At 41.7% G+C, this 23,444-nt stretch overlaps 1 protein-coding gene and 1 long non-coding RNA gene across 2 annotated transcripts in view; one reads left to right on the top strand and one right to left on the bottom strand.

Moving 5' to 3' along the window:
* Positions 1–3,311, bottom strand: part of pof1b (POF1B actin binding protein) — a 90,369-nt gene extending 87,058 nt beyond the window's left edge. Inside the window, exon 1 of the mRNA XM_078211653.1 lies at positions 2,875–3,311. Coding sequence (XP_078067779.1) covers positions 2,875–3,078 — 204 coding nt within the window. The 5' untranslated portion in view covers positions 3,079–3,311. The remainder of the gene's footprint in view (positions 1–2,874) is intronic.
* LOC144492955 (uncharacterized) lies at positions 2,824–11,882 on the top strand. Its single transcript, XR_013497656.1, has 3 exons — positions 2,824–2,958; positions 5,076–5,193; positions 10,359–11,882. It is a non-coding gene; the product is annotated as an uncharacterized LOC144492955 (long non-coding RNA).
* Positions 11,883–23,444: the final 11,562 nt, after the last annotated feature.

Raw genomic sequence — 23,444 nt, forward strand, 5'->3', positions numbered from 1 at the left:
TCATGGTCTTGGGGGTAATGCATTGCCGTGGATAGAAAACTGGTTGGCAGACAGGAAGCAGAGCATGGGAATAAACAGGTCCTTTTTCAGAGTGGCAGGCAGTGACTAATGGGGTACCGCAGGGTTCAGTGCTGGGACCCCAGCTATTCACCATATACATTAATGATTTGGATGAAGGAATTGAAAGCAATATCTCCAAATTTGCAAACAACACTAAGCTGGGTGGCGGTGTGTGCTGTGAGGAGGATGCTAAGAGGCTGCAGGGTGACTTGGACAGGCTGACTGAGTAGGCAAATATTTGTCAAATGCAATAAGTATAATGTGGATAAATGTGAGGTTATCCACTTCGGTGGCAAAAACAGGAAGGAAGATTATCTGAATGGTGGAAGTTTAGGAAAAGGGGAAGTGCAATGTTACCTGGGTGTCATGGTGGAACAGTCACTGTAGGTTGGAATGCAGGTACAGCAGGTCATGAGGAAAGCTAATGGCATGCTGGCCTTCATAGCAAGAGGATTCGAGTATAGGAGTAAGGATGTCTAGCTGCAGTTATATAGGCCACACTTTGAGTATTGTGTGCAGTTTTGTTCTCCTAGTCTGAGGAAGGACATTGTTGCTATTAAGGGAGTCCAGCGAAGGTTCACCAAACTGATTCCTGGAATGGCAGGACAGACATATGAAGAGAGACTGGATCGATTGGGCTTGTACAAACTGGAATTTAGAAGAATGAGAGGGGATCTCATAGAAACATATAAAATCCTGATGGGACTCAACAAGCCCGATGCAGGAAGAATATTCCCGATGTTGGGAAATTGCAGAACTAGGGGACACAGTCTAAGAATAAGGGGTAGAATAGAATGAAGGATTCAAACCCTACAGTGCGGAAGCAGACCCATCAAGACTGCATTGACAACAATCCCATCCTGGCCTTATCCCTATAACTCCACATATTTACCCTGCCAATCCCCCTAACCCGCACCTCTCGGGACACAAAGGGGCAGTTTAGCTAACCAACCTAACCCATACATCTTTGGACTGTGGGAGGAAACTGGAACACACAGAGGTAAGCCATTCAGGACTGAGAAAAGAAAGAGCTTCTTCACTCAGAATTGTGAACCTGTGGAATTCTCTACCACAGAAAGCTGTTGGAGCAAGTTCATTAGATATGCTTAAGAGGGAGCTGGATGTAGCCCCTGTGGCTAAAGGGATCAAGGGGTATAGAGAAAAAGCAGAAGTGAGATACTGAAAGTGCATGATCAACCATGATCATATTGAATGATGGTGCAGGTTCGAAGGGCCGAATGGCCTACTCCTGCACCAATTTTCTGTGTTTCTATTCACTGGGATAGACTTTATCAGTATTGGTGTGCAGTATCCCAAGTGCTCATTTTCCAAAGTTAATGCTAGTACTTTGTCAAATCAGATTAAATATTTCCATTTATTTACTCATTATAGATAATAAAGTTTGTTTTTTAGTGAGCTTCAGGGGTTCAAGACAGGGCTGGAGTCTTAAACTTCTTTTAGTTTGCTATCCGGTCTCTGTATTACACCTCCTACAGCATTGATCTATTCTCCCACAACAGGTCTGAATACCATCTACCAATAGGCATCGCTTATCACATCACTATGACATCTTTCCTGTTGCTCTATGGCCACTCAGAAGTAAAACTCATTTACAGCCAATTAGAACCAAACTGTAACCAATCTTCTCATCAGCCTGCAGACAGACACAAGAAACTGGATGGAGCAGATGAAACTCCCAGCCAAACAGACTATAAAGCCAACAGATGAAGGCGTGTGACGCCCAATCCGAAAACAAGTTCATGCATGGAGCTGTGGATTGACAGGATGAGTAAGAAAATCTCCCGACAGCTGAAGCTGAGCAGTAAAACAGATACTGGCGTGAGAAAACCGCCACTTATGCACATCTTCCCAGATTACAGGTCGAGTTTCCTTTATCCAAAACCCCTGCAACTGACTGTATTCTGGATTTCAGATAATTTCACTTGGCAGATAGCACATATTAACAGGCATTACAACAAGTCTAGGACTAGGCTAATTATAGTCTAAAGTAAGATGTATCACTGAATAACAAGTAATGAGTTTCCTGTTGACATGTTCATCACGAAAATAGCAAGGTAAACAAACAGTGCAATCAACTAGACTTGACATGATAAAGGTCAATGCTGTTCAAAAAATGTGGTTTTAAGATGTATGCAGTTTTCAGATTTACAGATAAAGGATACTTGACTGTATTAGGAATACATCACAGGGTTGTATAGCTCAAATATTTCAATAGATCCGGTAATCTTTGAAGTGAGTTTACGCAGCATTTTGTGAGGTGGGTGGGAGAGTCAAGAATTAGCGGAGGAGGGTTGAGAGTGAGGGGAAGAAAAGAATGTTGAAAGTTAGGGAAGGACCTGGAAGAGAGATTCAATCACCTTCTTAGGATTATCAGCAAAGATAGCCAGATATGATGAGACAGTAAGATTTGTCTTTCACACACAGGTAAATGTACCTGCTGCCAATGCAGCCAATTACATCTCATGTCGTCTGAGTTTTTTCTTACAAATTCTAAAAATCAAGTTCTCAAAATCTATCATGCTGACCTGATACATACATCGGAGTGCTTTCTACTGATAGCTTAGGCCTACGGACTGACCAATCCACAAATATTAAACATTAGGTTAAATCAATAGTTTCCGAAGCATGACTATTTGTAATTGTGTATTTACTTAAAAGTAAAACATTTGCGTTTGTTCATTCATGGGACGTGGGCGTCGCTGGTTGGCATTTATTACACATCCCTAATTGTCCTTGAGAAAGTGTTGTTGAAAAGGTTCAAATTGTCTGCTGAACGCTATGAAGGTGACTCACCTGTCCCAGGATTAAGGTCCCGCTCTGCGGGCTGCTCCCATGGCGGTACAGAGTGCTGATGTTGCTGGGACTCCCAACAGTCAGGTAGGACTTTTGCTCATTAACGCTGAAGACAGGATTTGGAGAGCTAAGGCTGCCGAGACTCTCGTAGTAAGAACTTTCCGAGGCGGTGGATACACTTCCTGGCCGGAATGACGATGTCATGTTTGGGGGCGAGACGGTGCGCCGGCCGGCCGGTCAACTTGTGGGGAATAGGGAGCTGCACCCAAACCCCCGAGACTCCTCTACTTGTTGGGGCGAAGCGATCCCGGTCGAGTGAACAAATAAAATGGAAAGGCGGACAGGCTGCAGAATGCTGTATTTCCAAAGGGATAGGCGTGCCCGAGCCAAGCCCAGTGAGAGGCACACCTTTCCCAGACTCTGAGTGGCAGCACTCTGAGACACCTCCGAGGGCGCTGTCACCACATTTACAAACACCCTTCCCAGCCCAGACTCCCGCCCCCAAAAAAGAAACGCTCCACTTCTTCCCTCAATTCTCCTGATTTCTTGAATGGTTGAAAATGAACATGACTGTGAATATTCACCTTGATTCATTTTTCTAGAAAAGGAACTCCCTCTCTGACCCCCACACTCCATCATGACACTCCCCAGTGCTACCTCTTTGACCAAGGTTTTGGTCATTTGTCCTGAAATCTCCTAATGTGGCTCAGTGTTAACTTTTGTTCCAGTGAAGCGTTTAATTTCATGAAAGGCGCTATATCAATGCAAGTCGTTGCAGTTGTAAAACGAATGAAATTCCAAATGCCTTTGACAACGTAAACTATTGAGTACGTTATTTCAACGTGTTAAGTATTCGCAAACCCATAGCACATAGGAGTAAGAAAACACATCCAAAAATAATTGGATCATACACTTGAGTAACTTAGAAAAAATGATATTGCTCTCCTAAATTTGTTAAAGAAATGAACTTGAAACTTTTGATGTGTCATAAATGGAACTTCAAATTGAATTCAAGTCTCAGCAGCTCATTTACTGTTAACTATGTTAGTTGATCATCTGTAAGGATGGCGAGGAGTTTGTACAAAACTGACTACTCCATTCACCCTCAGGCATTGGCGAACAAATTATTTCGTGGTATGCGCTGATATTTTCTTCGTGTCTGCGCCGCTGGGAGTTAATGGTGTTTAAGATTATTCTAACTTTTTAAAAAAAAAGACATACATTACCTCTATGCAATTTCGAACCGTGCATTGGACATTGAGTCAGCCAATGGAATTATCCGAGAATGCAGGCGGAGTGAATGCTTTAAGAAGTTTATTTTCTGGATTGCTGGGTGAATCGAGTGCTTCAGGCAAGCCTGCCATTCACAATTTAAAGTTTATTTATGAGTCACAAGTAGGCATTACATTCACACTGCAATGAAGTTCCTGTGAAAATCCCCTAGTCGCCACACTGCGGCGCCTGTTCGGGTACACTGAGGGAGAATTTAGCATAGCCAATTGACCTAACCTGCACATCTTTGGACAGTGGGAGCAAACGGGAGCATCCGGAGGAAACCCATGCAGATATAGGGAGAACGTGCAAACTCCACACAGACAGTAACCCAAGCCAGGAGTCAAACCCGTGACCCAGACACTATGACGCAGCAGTGCTAACTGTGCCACCCCACTCTTAGAATACTAAGAATGGTACAGACGAGATAATTAAAAATGTTAGTGCAATGGTTATACTTTTTTAACCTAGTAATTGGAAATTTAAATTCCATGTGGCAAGTTGTGAAATGAAATTGCACTCTGGACATTCTCTCTTCCACCTTCTTCCATCTGGAAAAATATACAAAAGTCTGAGATCAAATACCAGCTGACTCAAGAACAGCTTCTTCTCTGCTGTCGTCAGACTTTTGAGCGGACCTATCTTGTATTAAGTTGATCTTTCTCTACACCCTAGCTATGACTGTAACACTACATTCTGCACTCTCTCCTTCCCTATGTTAGGTCTGTATAGCACGTAGGAAACAACATTTTTCACTGTATCGTAATATATGTGACAATAAATCAAAATCCAAAAAAATGAATAAGATTGGGTACTTTGCAAACTAGTACAAGAAAAAGATAATTACCTTACCAAGTTTTCCATTCACAAATCAAAGCTGATGAAATGTCACAAGCTGAAATTGAACTCTTGCTTTTCTGTCTCCACAGACTATCCGACCTGCCGAGTATTTCCAGTATTTTGCACGTTTATTTCAGATTTCCAACAGTTGCAACATTTTGCCTTTGAAGAGGCTGCCACTTCTCAGGAAGCTTAGCAATGTGCAAAGTAAGCTTGATGGTATACTGTATAGGAGATAACAATTTCAATGTGTAATTTCAATCAAATAGGCGCTTACTATGCAAACAGGCAGTTAATAAGTCCTTAAGAAAGCAATAGTTTAAGGACATCAAATATTGATATATAAATAAAAATCACATAAAAAGTATGAACAAAATGTGTAAAAGTAACAAACAGGCTGCCCTAAATGTCACACCATGAACAGGCTTTCATTTTTCAGACTCTATAGCCTTGAAACCAGATGGCTTAGGTTAGACCATGTCAAACAGAAGGTTTAGCACATTATCAATCTGTGATCACCCAGCCCTTTTGGATACTTCCAGAATATTTGTACAAAGGAGTATTTAAACTTTGATACTGTTATTTAAATTTGGAATATTTATTTTAAAAAGCATTATCTTTACTACATGAGAACTCACATTTATTTACATGACCTCAGACACACCAAAGGGCTTTACATTCTAATAAGTAGCACGGTAGCACAGTGGTTAGCACTGCTGCTTCACAGCTCCAGGGTCCTGGGTTCGATTCCCGGATTGGTCACTGTCTGTGTGGAGTTTGCACATTCTCCTCGTGTCTGCATGGGTTTCCTCTGGGTGCTCCGGTTTCCTCCCACAGTCCAAAGATGTGCGGGTTAGGTTAATTGGCCAGGTTAAAAAAAATTGCCCCTTAGAGTCCTGGGATGCGTAGGTTAGAGGGATTAGTGGGTAAAATACGTGGGGGTAGGGCCTGGGTGGGATTGTGGTTGGTGCAGACTCGATGGGCCGAATGGCCTCCTTCTGCACTGTAGGGTTTTCTGTGATTTCTATGAAGTACTTTTGAATGTAGCAGCAATTTTATTCTAGGTAACACAGCAGTTAATATGCACACAGCAAGGTCCCAGTAAGATTGAGCTACACGTTATGTGAAAGGTTCTGGAGTTTGAGCTTCTGCAGGTAAATAATGAAGAGGGCACAAGGTTGCAATCCTGGAGTATAGAATCATAGAAACCTTACAGTACAGAAAGAGGCCATTCGGCCCATCGAGTCTGCACCGACCACAATCCCACCCAGGCCTTACCCTCATATATTTTTACCCACTAATCCCTCTAACCTACACATCTCAGGACACTAAGGGGCAATTTTAGCATGGCCAATCAACCTAACCCACACATCTTTGGACTGTGGGAGGAAACCGGAGCACCCGGAGGAAACCCAATGATAAGCCAATGATGACTATTTAGGCATTGGAGGAAAAACAGAGATAGCCGCAGGAAATTAATTTCAGGAATGTAGCAGGTAAAATGGAATCATAAAGAGACAGGAGCATGGCGACTTCTTGTGAGCTGCCGCCAGCATACTCTCTAATTCTATCTTTTACTCTCGTTCAATGCTTTACCAACCGATTCAAGAATAGCTTCTTCCCTGCTGCTATCAGACTTTTGAATAGACCTACCTTATATTAAGTTGATCTTTCTCTACAGCCAGCTATGACAGTAACGCTACATTCTGCGCCCTCTGCTTTCATTCTACCCTATACTCCATGAACGGTATGTTTTGTCTGTATAGTGCGCAAGAAACAATACTTTTCACTGTATACCAATACATGTGACAATAATAAATCAAATCAAATCAAATATCATGGAGTGGCCAATGAAGACAGCATGGAGATGAGGAAGGAAGATGGGCTTGCATTTGTATCATGGGTTTAAGTCTATGAGAATGTGTCAAAGTGCTTCATATAAATTACTTTTAGTAGTATAATTGTTATTACATAGGTAAATATGAGTCAATTTTCACATAGCAAGATCCCACAATGTGATAGAACCATAGAACCATAGAAAATTACAGCTCAGAAACAGGCTTTTTGGCCCTTCTGGTCTGTGCCAAACCATTTTTTGCCTAGTCCCACTGACCTGCACTTAGACCATATCCCTCCACACCCCTCTCATCCATGAACCTGTCCAAATTTTTCTTAAATGTTAAAAGTGACCCCGCATTTACCACTTTATCCGGCAGCTCATTCCATACTCCCACCACTCTCTGAGTGAAGAAGCCCCCCCTAATATTCCCTTTAAACTTTTCTCCTTTCACCCTTAACCCATGCCCTCTGGTTTTTTTCTCCCCGAGCCTCAGTGGAAAAAGCCTGCTTGCATTCACTCTATCTATACCATCAAAATCTTATACACCTCTATCAAATCTCCCCTCATTCTTCTACGCTCCAGGGAATAAAGTCCCAACCTATTCAATCTCTCTCTGTAATTCAGCTTCTCAAGTCCCGGCGACATCCTTGTGAACCTCCTCTGCACTCTTTCAACCTTTTTTACATCCTTCCTGTAACTAGGTGACCAAAACTGTACACTATACTCTAAATTCGGCCTCACCAATGCCTTACATAACCTTACCATAACACTCCAACTTTTATACTCGATACTCCGATTTATAAAGGTCAATGTACCAAAGGCACTCTTTACGACTCTATCCACCTGTGACGTCACTTTTAGGGAATTCTGTACCTGTATTCCCAGATCCCTCTGTTCAACTGCACTCTTCAGAGTCCTACCATTTACCCTGTACGTTCTACTTTGGTTTGTCCTTCCAAAGTGTAATATCTCACACTTGTCTGTGTTAAATTCCATTTGCCATTTTTCAGCCCATTTTTCTAGCTGGTCCAAATCCCTCTGCAAGCTTTGAAAACCTTCCTCACTGTCCACTACACCTCCAATCTTTGTATCATCAGCAAATTTGCTGATCCAATTTACCACGTTATCATCCAGATCATTGATATAGATGACAAACAACAATGGACCCAACACCGATCCCTGCGGCACACCACTAGTCACAGGCCTCCACTCAGAGGAGCAATCCTCCACAACCACTCTCTGGCTTCTTCCATTGAGCCAGTGTCTAATCCAATTTACTACCTCCCCATGTATACCCAGCGACTGAACCTTCCTAACTAACCTCCCATGAGGGACCTTGTCAAAGGCCTTGCTGAAATCCAGGTAGACAACATCCACCGCCTTCCCTTCATCCACTTTCCTGGTAACCTCCTCGAAAAACTCTAATAGATTGGTCAAACATGACCTACCACGCACAAAGCCATGTTGACTCTCCCTAATAAGTCCCTGTCTATCCAAATATTTGTAGATCCTATCCCTTATCACACCTTCTAATAACTTGCCCACCACCGACATCAAACTTACTGGCCTATAATTTCCCGGATTTCTTTTGGAACCTTTTTTAAACAACAGAACAACATGAGCCACCCTCCAATCATCCGGCACCTCCACCGTGAATACTGACATTTTAAATATGTCTGCCAGGGCTCCTGCAAGTTCAACACTAGCTTCCCTCAAGGTCCGTGAGAATACCCTGTCCGGTCCTGGGGATTTATCCACTCTGATTTGCCTCAAGACAGCGAGCACCTCCTCCCCTTTAATCTGTAAAGGTTTCATGACCTCCCTACCTGTTTGCCCTATTTCCGTAGACTCCATGCCCGTTTCCTCAGTAAATACGGATGCAAAAAACCATTTAGTATCTCCCCCATCTCTTTTGGTTCCATTACAGTCTACCACTCTGGTCTTCAAGAGGACCAATTTTATCCCTCACTATCCTTTTGCTCCTTTGGTGAACAAATAGCTAATCGGTTTTTGTGGTCGTATTAATACGATTAATACAAATCAACTTTGTCCTCTCACAAGATAACCCCTTTGGTGTCACATATTTAACCCACATAGTATAATGTGTGACTTGGACAATTTAGGTCTAGCAGTATAGCCATTGGTCAGAAGAACTCTGTTCTTCAAATATTCCTGTGGGAGAGAGGAAAGTGTACTTGAAAGCAACGAGGGCATTGCAGGACGTTAAAAAGGGAAGTGCTGGAGATAAGGCTGCAGCTGAATTGAGAGTTGATTTGTTTTGAAGGGGTAGGTGCTCACAGTATCTTTGAAAGATATAGGGGCTGTGTCAGAACAAAAGTATTTTTTATTTAAACTTTCTTCATTCATTAGTCACAAGTAAGGCTTACATTAACACTGCAATTAAGTTACTGTGAAATTCCACTAGTCGCCACATTCTGGTGCCTGTTGGAGTCAATGCACCTAACCAGCACGTCTTTCAGACTGTGGGAGGAAACCAGAGCACCCGGAGGAAACCCACGCAGACACGGGGAGAATATGCAAACTCCACACAGACAGTGACCCAAACCGGGAATTGAACCGGGTCCCTGGTGCTGTGAGGCAGCAGTGCTAACCATAATCAACGCATAGGTAATGAAGTAATCAGGAGGTGGGATGAGAGATGGTTGAAGGAATGGCTGAAAAGCGTCATGGACCATAAATGTTTGTGTACCAGGAGAAGATAATACTTAAAAAATAAATATTTACACATGGTAATCAGTGGATTTATTGTGAGACTACCCTTCAACTGAGATATTTAGATAACATTCCAGATGGGTTTGTCGTCCTCAATTGTTTCTCTCTTCTCCCCATCACTTTTGAAGATATTGAGTTCTTTCAATTTGATTGGTGCCAATTATCTCCAGCATTTCAGCTATGTGAACACTATTCATGTGTGAACTGGAACTGTGAATATAGATAGAACATTTGATCGTGGGCAAGTAGAGTTGAACCTAGCACTTTGGCACCAAGTCCAATTTTAGAATTTCTACCACTGCTTTGGCTGTGATTAGCAAACTCAGTAAGAAATCAACTTTAGTGATTATGTTTTAAACCATTCTGAGCCTTGTGAAACTCCTAAAATTCTCAACCTAATGTGAAAATCAGGCAGTGCTTTTAGATTAAGAACTTACAACTGGCAGCTGGTTCTAACTCATGGCTATACTGCTAGACCTAAATTGTCCAAGTCACACATTATACTATGTGGGTTAAATATGTGACACCAAAGGGGTTATCTTGTGAGAGGACAAAGTTGATTTGATTACGACTCAATGTGGTGTCAGCCAGGGATTAAACAAAGGTCTCTCCACACCTTCATAGTAAAACTGAAGATTAGCCTGGAGAGCCACCTACAGCCGCCACAGGTGGGAAAAGGATAACAGATCACTATTTCAATTATCACAATACCTTATTTGGACCATGACTTCACACTTGTTACATGGGTTAGGTGGCCATCTTTGCTCCCTGCTAACAGGAAATTCTAACTGTTCTGCAGACAAAGTTCTATCAGGGATGGAGTCCAGCAAGCAAAGCCATCTGACCACTGCAGTCAACTAAGCAGCCAAAGTGCCTAACCGCAGTACCTTGAAAGAGAACCAGGAACTCTTCCCTCTAACTTGTGCCATCTTCAACCTACCTGAGAAATTAACTTCGGCACAAATAACAGCGACTGAGAAATCTCTGCATTTTCAGAACCTTCTCTTCAGCTAAATAACAACTTGACTGAGAAACATCAGATTTGCATTGAAGAGGAGAACAAGTTAAATTTCATTTTTATAATTATTGTTTTAGCTTCATCTATATCTAATTTTTGTGTGTATGTGAGATAATGTGGGTGAGTTGTGTAAGTGAGACCACCCTGTTTCTGTTAACCTCGAGGACACGATCAGGAAATAAAGTAACCTTCATTTTTAATGCACAAAAGCTTGCTGCTGGGATATTGAATTTGACTCAAAAACAGTGAGGGTAAGAAAATATACATATCCACAAATTAATATATTTGATCATGGAGAATAAAAGGAAACACTTTAAAAATTGTTCATGACACTCAGTACATTATTTATGGATTTACCACCATTGTGTTGTTCTTTCACTAGCAAAGACTAAAGATTAGACCTAGAATCATTCTAGTATTTACAGCTCAGCCATTTACAGGAAGAGGTCCTCTGATAGATCAAGTTCAAAGATACAAGGGCTGGGAAACTCACAGTGACAGTAGGAATGCGTATCTTGCATCAATAGCACATACAGCCCACCTCATAAGAATTTGCCTAGTCATTTAAAAATTATTCCATACTCCCAAAGTATGTCATGTGCTGAAACAAGCGGGCATTGGAGTTGGAATATCTGGAGACGTGAACAAAGTTCCAGAGCTATTCCTGTATCTTAAAGAGGCAGATGCAATTTCACATGCCCATTTTGCAATGATAGTTATGGATATATATAGTTTTTATGTTTAAGGAGACAGTTTCAAAGTTCATTTTTTTCAACAGGTAGTCAGTATATCTGGAGGGAATGCAATTCTGATGCCGGGAAAGCAGGATAATTACTCCTTTTAGCCATATAGTGTTTATTTAGGAGAGAGCTAATGGACTTCCTGGGGTTCTTGATTAAAGGAATGGAAGGTGGGTTAACATTGACACGGGCATGTGATAATGTGGATAGTACAAGTAACTAGGTATGTAGCAGAAAAAAAAACAACTTTTGAGTTCTGGCTGAGGTTTGTTTAAAGACAGAGATCTACATGCTGCTCTCTCCACAAAATCTCTCTGAAAGCTTCAAGGCTGTTTATACCGCATATAGCAAGTATATTGATGGTTGCTAACTGCATTTAAAGTGGTTTTTGAGTCTGTAACAAGACTGTTGCTTATTTGGAATTGAAACAGTGATAAGTTAGAAATTAGAGTTGTTTCTTTTCATGTTTAAATATTCTTCGGTGGGTAATATTTAAATTGCTTCGTTTGTTGGAGTTATAGCTGAACTATGTTATTAAATAAAGTTTGTTTTACTATAAAAGATCCTTAATTTGTCAGCGGAATTACTTCTGGAGTGAAGCCCATTCCTCATATTTATGCCAAAATAGAAATATTGTCAGGGTCTGATCGAGCTTCACAATATGCCTTGGGACTCTGGTCCAGGACCCTATCAATCTGAATGGACAGCATTGAAAAATATATCTGAGGTTAGCAGAAGAGCCAGAGAGGCGAAAGGACAGCTACATTTACAGTGAGTGTCCTGGAACTGATACTGAGAGGAATATGACAAATGAAGATTGCCATTTTGAGCAAGTAGGGTAGCATCCTCAGAAATCTACTGACCAGATAGCCTGGGATCAGGAGAAAGTGACAGAGCAGATTAACATTATTGCCGTTTGAGATCATTGCATAGATAAAAATAATGGTTAGAGGCATTGAAAATCATAGAATCCTACAGTGCAGAAAGAGGCCATTCGGCCCATCGAGTCTGCACCAACCACAATCCCACCCAGGCCCTATCCACATATCCCTACATATTTACCCACTAACCTCTCTAACCTATGCATCCCGGGGCATTAAGGGGCAATTTAGAATGGCCAATCAACCTAGCCCGCACATCTTTGGACTGTGGGAGGAAACCAGAGCACCCGGAGGAAACCCATGCAGACACAGGGAGAATGTGCAAACTCCACACAGACAGTGACCCGAGCTGGGATTCGAACCCAGGTCCTTGGAGCTGTGAAGCAGCAGTGCTAACCACTGTGCTACCATGCCACCCCAAAATGCTTACCAAGGTAGGTGTACCACAAATATTGTTGCCTCATGTCTATGGCATTGCTACAACACACACACAGAGATGCAGCTGAACTTTGATCTTCAATGTGTGAACATCATTTGGGAATACCTTAATATTTCTCACATGGCAGCCCATGTTCTTGCCGTCAAACTGCAGGGGGAGGTGCTGGTGTATTGGTATTGTCATTGGACTTGTAACCCAGAGACCCAGCACAATGCCCTGGGGACCTGCGTTTGAATCCCACCATGGCAGTTGGGTGAAATTTGAATTCAATTAAAATCTGGAATTAAAAGTTTAATGATGACCATGAAACCAGTGTTGTAAACACCTGTCTGGCACAATAATGTGCTTTAGAGAAGGAAATCTGCCATCCTTACCTGGCCTGCCCTTTATGAGACTCCGGGTCCACATCTAATTATTAAAATGCCCTCTGAAATGGCTTAGCAAACTAGTTATTTGAAGGGAAATTAGTGATGGGCAATAAATGCTGGCCCAGTCAGCGACACCTACATCCCATGAATTATTTTTTTAAAAAGCTTCTTAGGAGCAATAGATTTCCATAGTTGCAGAAGAATGTGGAACTAAGATTATGATGGTGTGACCCAGGTCATTGGGTCTGTGTATTGTGCGTTGCTTAATGTGGGATGATTTTACTTTTGAATTGCTATTAACTTTTAGATAGTGTTGCATTTGTCTTTGGTTCTGTGATGGGACTACAAGGGCTCTGAAACTTAAATATTTAAGTTCATCTAAATATGAGGTTGCAGCTGAATGTGTGACTAGTGGACATAGCCGAAAAATCAGAGACAGGCTTTTCATGAGTGGTCATGCAAAGGGTATAGGGGTTTGGAACACTCTTTTGGAAATGGCAGTTGATACTAAATTAATAATTAATTTTAAATCTGAGATTGATAGATTGCTGTTAACCAAATATATTAAGGGATGAGGGACAGACACAGGTATGCAGAGTTAGGTCACAGATCAGCCACGAATGGCAAAACAGGCTTGAAGGGATAAATGGACAACACCTGTTCCTATGTAGCTACATAGAGTGGTTAAAATTGGAAATCCACTGCCTGGGAGAATGGTATAGACAAATTCAGTTGTGGCTTTCAAAGATGAATTAATAAGCACCTGAACATACACCATGTGCAGGATTACAGGGAAGTGTCAATGGGTGGAACCAGTTGAATTGCTATTGCAGAGAGCTGACATGGGACAAAGGGCCAAATGGTCTCCTGTGCCGGATCCATTCTATCATTCCATGATTTTTATGTTATAAAAGGAAAGCCTGTAGAGGTGCCATCTAAAGACATCACAGAAATGCAAATGCCCACAAATTTATTTCCGTATTACCACAATGGTAAATCTATTTGAAACACTCTCAAAGTCACATGATGCTTTTGAAGCATGTTTAGCTTTTTTGTTGTTGAAGGCACTATGTAAATGCAAGTTGTTTATTTTAACTCCACAAAAGGTATCAATCTGAATCTGACTTTGTACTATGCTTGGTGTGGCCTCAGTTGTTTAGGTATGAGAGTTAGAAATGTATCATAAACGTCAAATTATTTTCTGACTGGAATAGGCAAGATACAAAATTTATTCAGGAGGCTGGTTCCATTCAGAGAATATTGCTGTGTAGAATATGTGGTTTATTCAAGTTTATTAACAGTGAAGAGTCAAGTTTCAGAAAGTATATTTGATGGTCAGGCACTTAACACGGTTTATGTACTTAACTGTTATTTCTGGGAGTACAAATTCAAATCCCATGCTGCCGACCGTAAAACTTCACTTGCTTTGGTTATTTGAGCTTTTGTGCTATGGGGATAGTGAAAGTAGTACTGTGTGGAATAATCTTCTCCAAATTGGAAACAAAAGAAAAACTGACATTGAGCCTTGGTTTATAGAAACATTCTGAATCTAACTTGTCTAATCCTGTTAGAATTTTTAAAGTTTCTATGAAATCCCCTCTCACTCTTCTAAACTCCAATGATTGATCTGTTGAAATCCAAAGGTTATTGTTAACGTAAAAGTTGTCTTTGATAAGTGCACTAATTTTACACAGAATGTGCAGGATAAGAACAGACCATTCAGCACAAATGGTCCATGTTTATGCTGCATGAGAATCCTCTAACACTCGTGATGTAAACATTTAGATTACTTCCTCCATCTTTTTCTTTTTTACTTTCAAATACAAGTGAAGGAATATTGCAAATACTTCACTTTGGCATTAGCCATGCTAAATTCTCCCTCAGTATACCCAAACAGGCGCTGGAGTGTGGTGACTAGGGGATTTTCATTACAGTGTTCGTTTAACCTACTTGTGACACTAATAAATTAAAGTTTAACTTTAAGTTACAAAGCTTGTATGACTACAGGGTAAATTTTCATTTTAACCACCTGTATACAGGTTTGATAGGGCAGAACGACCAACCTTTGTAGACACATCCAATTTGGGAATTCATGGAATGAAACATGGACAGCTGCTATAAAGGTTGGGCGATCCAATCTGCTAGATTACCATTGCTTGCATGTCATAGGCTTATATATCAGGACTGTCAGCATGTAAACTCTCTTGCTGCCCTTGGCAAATGGTTGTTCTTTGATTTGTGCACAGACTGTTTTTGAATTGTACACAGACTGCCACTGGCTAATGGAGATTTTTACTCTGAGTCACAGGGTGAAAGTTTCTTCTGAGTTTCAGGTAGCAACACTGTCGAAATGTTTTTCAGAAACAGACTTGATTTTGCTTTAGTTGGTGCAGAGAGGAAATCAAGTTAAGGAATTGAAAATTGAAGCTGACGGAACACTGGGACAGATGGAGATACAAGTGTAGATATCAAGAAAATACAAGGAGGCACCCAGTCCACTGAAAGCTGAATATTGTGAAGCCAACTGATGCTCTCTAGCTTTTAGATATTTATATCGTCAACCAAGCATTTGCACTGGCATTCTGGAGAATGTTAGTGAGTGTGTCACACAAGCTGATCACACAGAATCACATCTGGTTAGACTCACTTAGTGATTTAGAGAGATAGCCAAACTGGATAGGGTGTGGAAGGAAGACAAGGGGTCCCACAAATAGTCTCCAATCTCAAAAATTTCCAATAGTAGATTACAACATAGCTCAAGATACCATAGACTATGAAAGAGCCACACAACATTCCCTCACACCGAGAGCTAAATTAGACAGGGAGCTAGGAGAGGAGATCACAGATGGAAGTCAGCTGAAATCTGGCCACAGAGTTGAATTTCATTTGGCAGAAAGAAAATGAAATTGAGAGCAAAACAGAGTCACATATAACTTAAAATGTTTTTTAAACTTAATGTAACTTAAAATACCTCAATATGCCAGCCAAAAATCTTTCACCTAAAATCTGTCATTTTCTCATTAGTAAATTTAATTAAGTCCAAAATAAGTGCTTAAACAAAAAAATTAATATATAAAATTACACATCTTAAAAATATATAAATTTTATTAATTGACCTGTCTTATTTTGTTCAATGCCTTCATTATTATTATTTTTGTGAATCTTAAAATCCCCCTCAAAAGCTTGGATTTGAGAGACATTTTTGCCCAGACCCGCGAAACTGTGGACTGAATTTGGATGTGTAGTAGAAGGATTTGATACATATAGGGTTAACATATTGATGTAACATATTGATGACATGCACCCAAGGGTGTTTTTTGTCAGAGCCACGTGCAGATCTAAGCATGGAAAAGTTCCTTGCTTGTACCCTTTACTGTATATTTATAAATAGTTCAAAGGATCAATAAAGACTTAGAGTTGACCTGATAAAGACTATGAAGACTTCCTCAAGCCCACTGAAATATAACCAACATCCCACAACATGATCAAGCAGTCTGACTATATCCCCAATGCAGTCAGCTTCACAAAATTCTGACTGTTAGCAATTCTGGCTATCCTAAAATTATGGAAGCTTTGTCAAGTGACAACAGCCCTTTTGACGCCTAAGCATCGTGGTCAATCTAAACACATTATAAAAACTATTTTAGATTAGTCAGGAGCCCCCAAGTAGAGCTCAAGAAGAAGAAAGCCAAACAGAAAGAGATTTTTTAAAAAGTTGCAAGAAGATAGTTTTTTTTCGTTACTTATATTCGTTCTTTATATTCTGACCTACCACTTTTCCTTGCTCTGTTTCATGCTTTTTTCCTCAAGTGTGATGCTTTCCCTAACTCCTTTAGTTAACCACCAATAATGGGTTCTCCCTTTACAATATTTCTTTAGAGTAGGAATTCTATTTCAGAAACAGCCCCTTAAATGTCTGCTTCTCTTTATTTCCATCTCCCAGACCAGTGTTTTTTTTAAGATCCTGAGCAATGTCCCACAGATATGCAAGCAATTAGTTAAATGTCATATACATCTACCCCAAATCCTTTACTTGCTTGGCTTTGATTAAAGTATTTGCAAATACACCGAATATGTAACAAGTTTGAATCTGTGTCTTTTAGATTAGTAATTGTGTGTTAAAAGCTTCTCATGTTACCCATTTGGTGCACTAATCTCATCAGAAAGTCTGAAGAGATATTTTGCTGCTTTGTTACTATAGTACATTGTTTCATACTGCACCATAGGCAATATGCTACCATGTAAGCAAATAGCACAAAATATGAAATTATTTGATACTTGCGAATAAGTTTATTCCTGTTGCCACAAGTGCTTATACAAAATACACATGCTCACTCAGTGAATGAAAATGTAACAATGGCAGCGTGTGTGCAATAACAAGACTTGCATTTATTTAGTGCTTTCCATGACCACTGCACATCCCAAAGCTCGACAGCCAATGAAGTACTTCTATAGTACAATGACTGTTATAATATAGGAACCTACATTACTATAAAGTATATACAAGGTGCTCTAATCTGACACTAATTATAGCTCCTGTGAAATGCCAAAGCCTTTCTTAGATTGAGTGGGGCTTGAAGTCAACGTTCCAACTCTCTGCCAAATAATGATCTTGTTTTCATTCAATAGCCAACGTAAAGAATTGTAAGGCTTCATTGATGCACTTGCTTGAAGTTTGAGAGGTAATTCGAAAAGCTTTGTTCCATTTTTAACACTCAGCCTCAACACAATTGGCAATTGTAACGATATGAAACATTTTACAGCATGAGCCTTAAAATGAAAAAAAAACTTGTTTCATTATGTGAGACAGCATGAGAAAAAAATATCTGGAATGACTCACAAAGGTAATGCAGAGAACAAAAACAAAATTGGGCTGGGTTAAAATTACATAGAACTGCCAGCAGGTAATTAATATTCAGAACACTTGCAGAGTTTAAATACTGAACATAAAGGGAGTGCGTGGTCTGACAAAAGAAAATTATGTAGCAACAAGTAGAAACTTGATAGGGTGTGCCACATTGCATATTGATATAAACAAAATAATTAACCTACACACAAGCCATGTGCATTATCATGATTTCTCAATATGCAAATACATTAGTATCAAAATCATGGAATCACTGAAGTGGGATTTCCATTTTAACACAAGATCATTTGCAATTGACATCATGCGAGGGAAGAGGTGAAGTCAGAGGAGGGGTTGAGATTGTAGAAGAAAGACTTGATCAGGCTTGTACCTGGATATACCTATGGCAAGTTACTGCATAATGAGAACAAAAATAAAATTGGACATATACTCCATGGGTGGGAAGCGGAGGGATATCTTGGATTACTTGTTTTCTCACTGGTCATAGAGATTGGATTTTTGTTCTGTTTGATACTAGGTGGAGAAATCGTGCTACCTGCCCAGTACCATCATTGAGAAACCACATCTATTTTGATGATTAGACCTCATTTAAATTTCATTGGCAGACTGTCTAATGTTTCCTGTGGTAACAGATAGACTGCTCAAATGATGTACGGGACTTACAGTATGCCTGGCAACAATTGAAGACTGAATGAATCTTTTAAAGCAAAGCATACTTCGATTTTCTGGAGTTTTTTTATGTACTATTGGCAGATTTGAGTAACATGTCTTTAGCAAGTATACTTGTCTTTTGTGGCACAGCAGTGAAAGATTCTTGATGGCAGGTGAGTGTAGGTAGCTATGTCACCTTCCCCCTCAGATGGCAGGAGAATCCAGGCCAAAACAAAATTGCCTGGACATGTAATATCCAGATCATCGTTCCCATGATATGTGTTACAAGTTCCTCAGTGATATGTCCTGAACAGCAAAGAAAAGGATGGCATTGCCATCTTGGTTTATCCCTGGCCACGACTTCCAGCACTGAAAAAACCCTCCCCAGCTCCACATATGAAGATCATAGAATCCCTACAGTGCAGAAGGAGGCTGTTCAGCCTATCGAGTCTGCACCAACCAAAATCCCACCCAAACCCTCTTCCCGTAACCCCACATATTTACCCTGCTAATCCCCTGATACTAGGGGCAATTTAGCATGGCTAATCAGCCTAACCCACACATCTTTGGACTGTGGGAGGAAACCAGAGCACCTGGAGGAAACCCACGCAGACACAGGGAGAATGTGCAAACTCCACACAGACAGTAAACCCGAGGCCGGAATTGAACCTGGGTCCCTGGCGCTGTGAGGCAGCAGTGCTAACCACTGTACCACCATGCTGTCCTTTTTCCTTTAATCCCAATGGGACATTGCACCAACTCTCCTCTCATTCTAATCTCACACATTCATGTCACTGCTGCTGCCCTAACACAGCATTCTGTTTACCATATGGAAAATCTTTCTTGCATATGATCACCTCCCCATCCTGCTCGCAACTTGCTACTTCTCTGCATTTCTACTACATAAGCCGGTTCACACATCTGCACAGTATGAACTCTATGAACGGTATGTTTTGTCTGTATAGCGCGCAAGAAACAATGCTTTTCACTGTATGTTAATACATATAACAATAATAAATCAAATCAAATACAAAACTTTCTGCAGGACAACTTTTACCTCATGACAAAGAGGATAGGACCAGAGCTGGCAGTGGGGACTGGCTGGGGAGTAACCTGCATCCAGGCCCTCAGACAGATGGAGGAGGAAAATGCAAGTCATGCAGATAATCAGAGCAGACAGTTTGTCCTTGAAGACAACTTTTGGAAGAATTGCTTACATCAGGCCCGATTTTACCATTGTGTTGCGCCCTTTTTCGGGCACAAAGACTTGGTAAAGTTGAGCGTGAGGTGAGTAGTGCGATCCACGCCCGTCTCCGCACCGGCGTCCCTTTACAAGGCCCAAAAATGACCGTAATTGGGACCGTGTCCGAAACGGGTGCAGTTGCTATTTAAATGCATTTGCATGCATTTAAATCAACTTAATGAGCTGCACGCCCAACTTTACCAGCACTTCCCCCTTTACCACTGCGTTTGCCCATCCAGAATCATGCGAAACAGACAAGCTCCATAAAAGTCCAATTCGGGTGCACCAGTTAGTGAGGAGGTAGGTGCATAGTATCCAACGGCTCTCTGCTTGAGATTGGTGGGGGAAGGGAGGTCCGTTGCCACTCTGCCAGAGATCAGTGGGGGGGGGGGGGGGGGGCGATCCACTGCCACTCTGCCTGAGATCAATGAGGGGGAAGGGCTGTCCACTGCCACTCTGCCTGAGATCTGTGGAGGGGAATGGGTTGGTCAGTAATGTTGTGGGCATGGGGCAATGTCGTGGGCATGGGGCAATGTCTGTGGGGATCGGGGGAGGCATTATCCAGCCTGGGAGTGATGTGACAGGGGAGACACATTCTATCATTTTTTTGTCTGCACATGCGCAGTTGGAGGCGCTGATCAGAGCTGCAAAGTTTCAGGTGCGTTAAGCCCCACCCACAGGCTTCCACAGCGCGATTCGGAATCCCTGATATTTTTGCAGGCAGAGCGTGTATGAGGGCACCTGAGAACGGGTCTAAAAGTCAGATCTAAAATACTCCCAGTTTCAAGTCTGCCAAGCACTTAGAATCAAAATGGTAAAATAGTACCCATCATGAGCAAGCATTGTGAAAAGCAGGAACAAACAGGCCCATGCATTTACTACTGTGGTATTTCATTGCAGCTGTCAATCAGGTTTTTTTGTCATTGTGTAAACTATAGAGGGAAGAGTGTATATTGTGTAGTGATGCAGCGTGCTAGAGACTGAGCCTTATACAAACATACAAAATAAAAATCAGACGTGGGTCATTTGGTCCCTGAAGCCTTCTCTGCCATTCAATAAGATCATGGCTAAATTCCACATTGCCGCACTGTTGCTTCACAGCTCCAGGGGCACGGGTTCGATTCCCGGCTTGGGTCACTGTCTGTGTGGAGTTTGCACATTCTCCTCGTGTCAGCATGGGTTTCCTCCGGGTGCTCCGGTTTCCTTCCACAGTCCAAAGATGTGCGGGTTAGGTTGATTGGCCATGCTAAAATTGCCCCTTAGTGTCCTGGGATGCGTAGATTAGAGGGATTAGCGGGTAAAATATGTAGGGGAATGGGGGTAGGGCCTGGATGGGATTGTGGTCGGTGCAGACTCGATGGGCTGAATGGCCTCTTTCTGTACTGTAGGGTTTCTATGATGAGGACCTATCAAATGTGACGGTGGGAAAGTCTGTGTAGAATCGGTAGAAATAGCAGAGGTCCTCAATGAATACTTTACTTCAGTATTCACAGTGGAAAAGGATCTTGGTAGTTGCAGTGCAGACTTGCAGTGGACTGAGAAGATTGAGCATGTGGACATTAGGAAAGAGGATGTGTTGGAGCTTTTGAAAAGCATCAAGTTAGATAAATCACCGGGACCGGATGGGATGTACCCCAGGTTACTGTGGGAGGCGAGGGAAGAGATTGCTGAGCCACTGGCGATGGTCTTTGCGTCATCAATGGAGACGGGAGAGGTTCCGGAGGATTGTGGATGTGGTTCCGTTATTCAAGAAATAGAGAAGAGATAGCCCGGGAAATTATAGACCGGTGAGTCTAACCTCAGTGGTTGGTAAGTTGATGGAGAAGATCCTGAGAGGCAGGATTTATGAACATCTGGAGAGGAATAGCATGATCAGAAATAGCCAGCACGGCTTTGTCCAAGGCAGATCATGCCTTACGAGCCTAATTGAATTTTTTGAAGATGTAACTAGACACATAGACGAGGGAAGAGCGGTAGATGTAGTTTATATGGATTTCAGCAAGGTGTTTGATAAGGTGCCCCATGCAAGGCTTATTGAGAAAGTGAAGGGGCATGGGATACAAGGGGACATTGCTTTGTGGATTCAGAACTGGCTTGCCCACAGAAGGCAAAGAGTAGTTGTAGATGGATCTTTTTCAGCATGGAGGTCGGTCACCAGTGGAGTGCCCCTGGGATCTGTTCTGGGACCCTTGCTCTTTGTGATTTTTATAAATGACCTGGATGAGGAAGTGGAAGGATGGGTTGGCAAGTTTGCTGATGACACAAAGGTTGGTGGTGTTGTGGATAGTGTAGAGGGATGTCAGCAGTTGCAACGAGACATAGATAAGATGCAAGACTGGGCGGAGAAGTGGCAGATGGACTTCAACCCAGATAAGTGTGTGGTGGTTCATTTTGGCAGGTCGAATAGGATGAAAGAATATAATATTAAGGGTAAGATGCTTGGCAGTGTGGAAGATCAGAAGGATCTTGGGGTCCGGGTTCATAGGACGCTCAAGACAGCGTCGCAGGTAGAGCCTGTGGTTAAGAAGACGTATGGAATACTGGCCTTCATCAATAGAGGAATTGAGTTTAGAAATCGGGAGATAATGCTGCAGCTGTATAGGACCCTGGTCAGACTCCACCTGGAGTACTGTGCCCAGTTCTGGTCACCTCATTACAGAAAGGATGTGGAAGCCATAGAAAGGGTGCAGAGGAGATTTACAAGGATGTTGCCTGGATTAGGTGGCATGCCATATGAGGATAGGTTGAGAGAGCTAGGTCTTTTCTCCTTGGAGAAGCGAAGGATGAGAGGTGACCTGATAGAGGTGTATAAGATGTTGAGAGGTATTGATAGAGTGGATTCTCAGAAGCTTTTACCCAGGGCTGAAATGGTTGCCACAAGAGGTCACAGGTTTAGGGTGCTGGGGAGTAAGTACAGAGGAGATGTTAGGGGTAAGTTTTTCACTCAGAGGGTGGTGGGTGCGTGGAATCGGCTGCCGGTAGTGGTGGTGGAGGTGGATTCGATAGGGTCTTTTAAGAGACTTTTGGATAAGTTCATGGAAGTTAGTAAGATAGAGGGTTATAGGTAAGCCTAGTAGGTAGGGACATGTTCGGCGCAACTTGTGGGCCGAAGGGCCTGTTTGTGCTGTAGCTTTTCTATGTTCTAAAGGGCAGAATTCAATTAGCCTTCTTGATGATGTGCTGTATCTGCAGACTAACTTTTTTGTGACTCATGCACAAGAACATCTAGATCCCTATACAACTCAGAATTCTGCAGTTGTTTTCCATTTAAATAATATTCTGCCTTTTTAATCTTCCTGTCTAGTGAGCAACTTCACATTTTCTCATGTTATATTCCATCTGCCAGATTTTTGCTCACTCACTCACTCACTCAACTGATCTGTGTTTAACTACGATCTCTTTATGGCTGGAGTTCTCAGCCACCAGTTTCAGCAGTGCAAATGTTTACCCCTTATCCTCAAACTATGACCCCCAAATTCTGGACTCCCCCACCATTGGGAACATTCTTTCTGAATCTACCCTGTCTAACTCTTAGAATTTTATAAGTTTCTTTGCGATCCCCTCTCATTTTTCTGAACTCCAGTGAATATAATCCTAACCGATTTAGTCTCTCCTCATATGACAGACCTGCCATTCCAGGAATTAGCCTGGTAAACCTTCGCTGTACTCCCTCTATAG

This window comes from Mustelus asterias, chromosome 4, assembly GCF_964213995.1.
Source record: "Mustelus asterias chromosome 4, sMusAst1.hap1.1, whole genome shotgun sequence".
In the NCBI taxonomy this organism is placed as follows: Eukaryota; Metazoa; Chordata; class Chondrichthyes; order Carcharhiniformes; family Triakidae; genus Mustelus; species Mustelus asterias.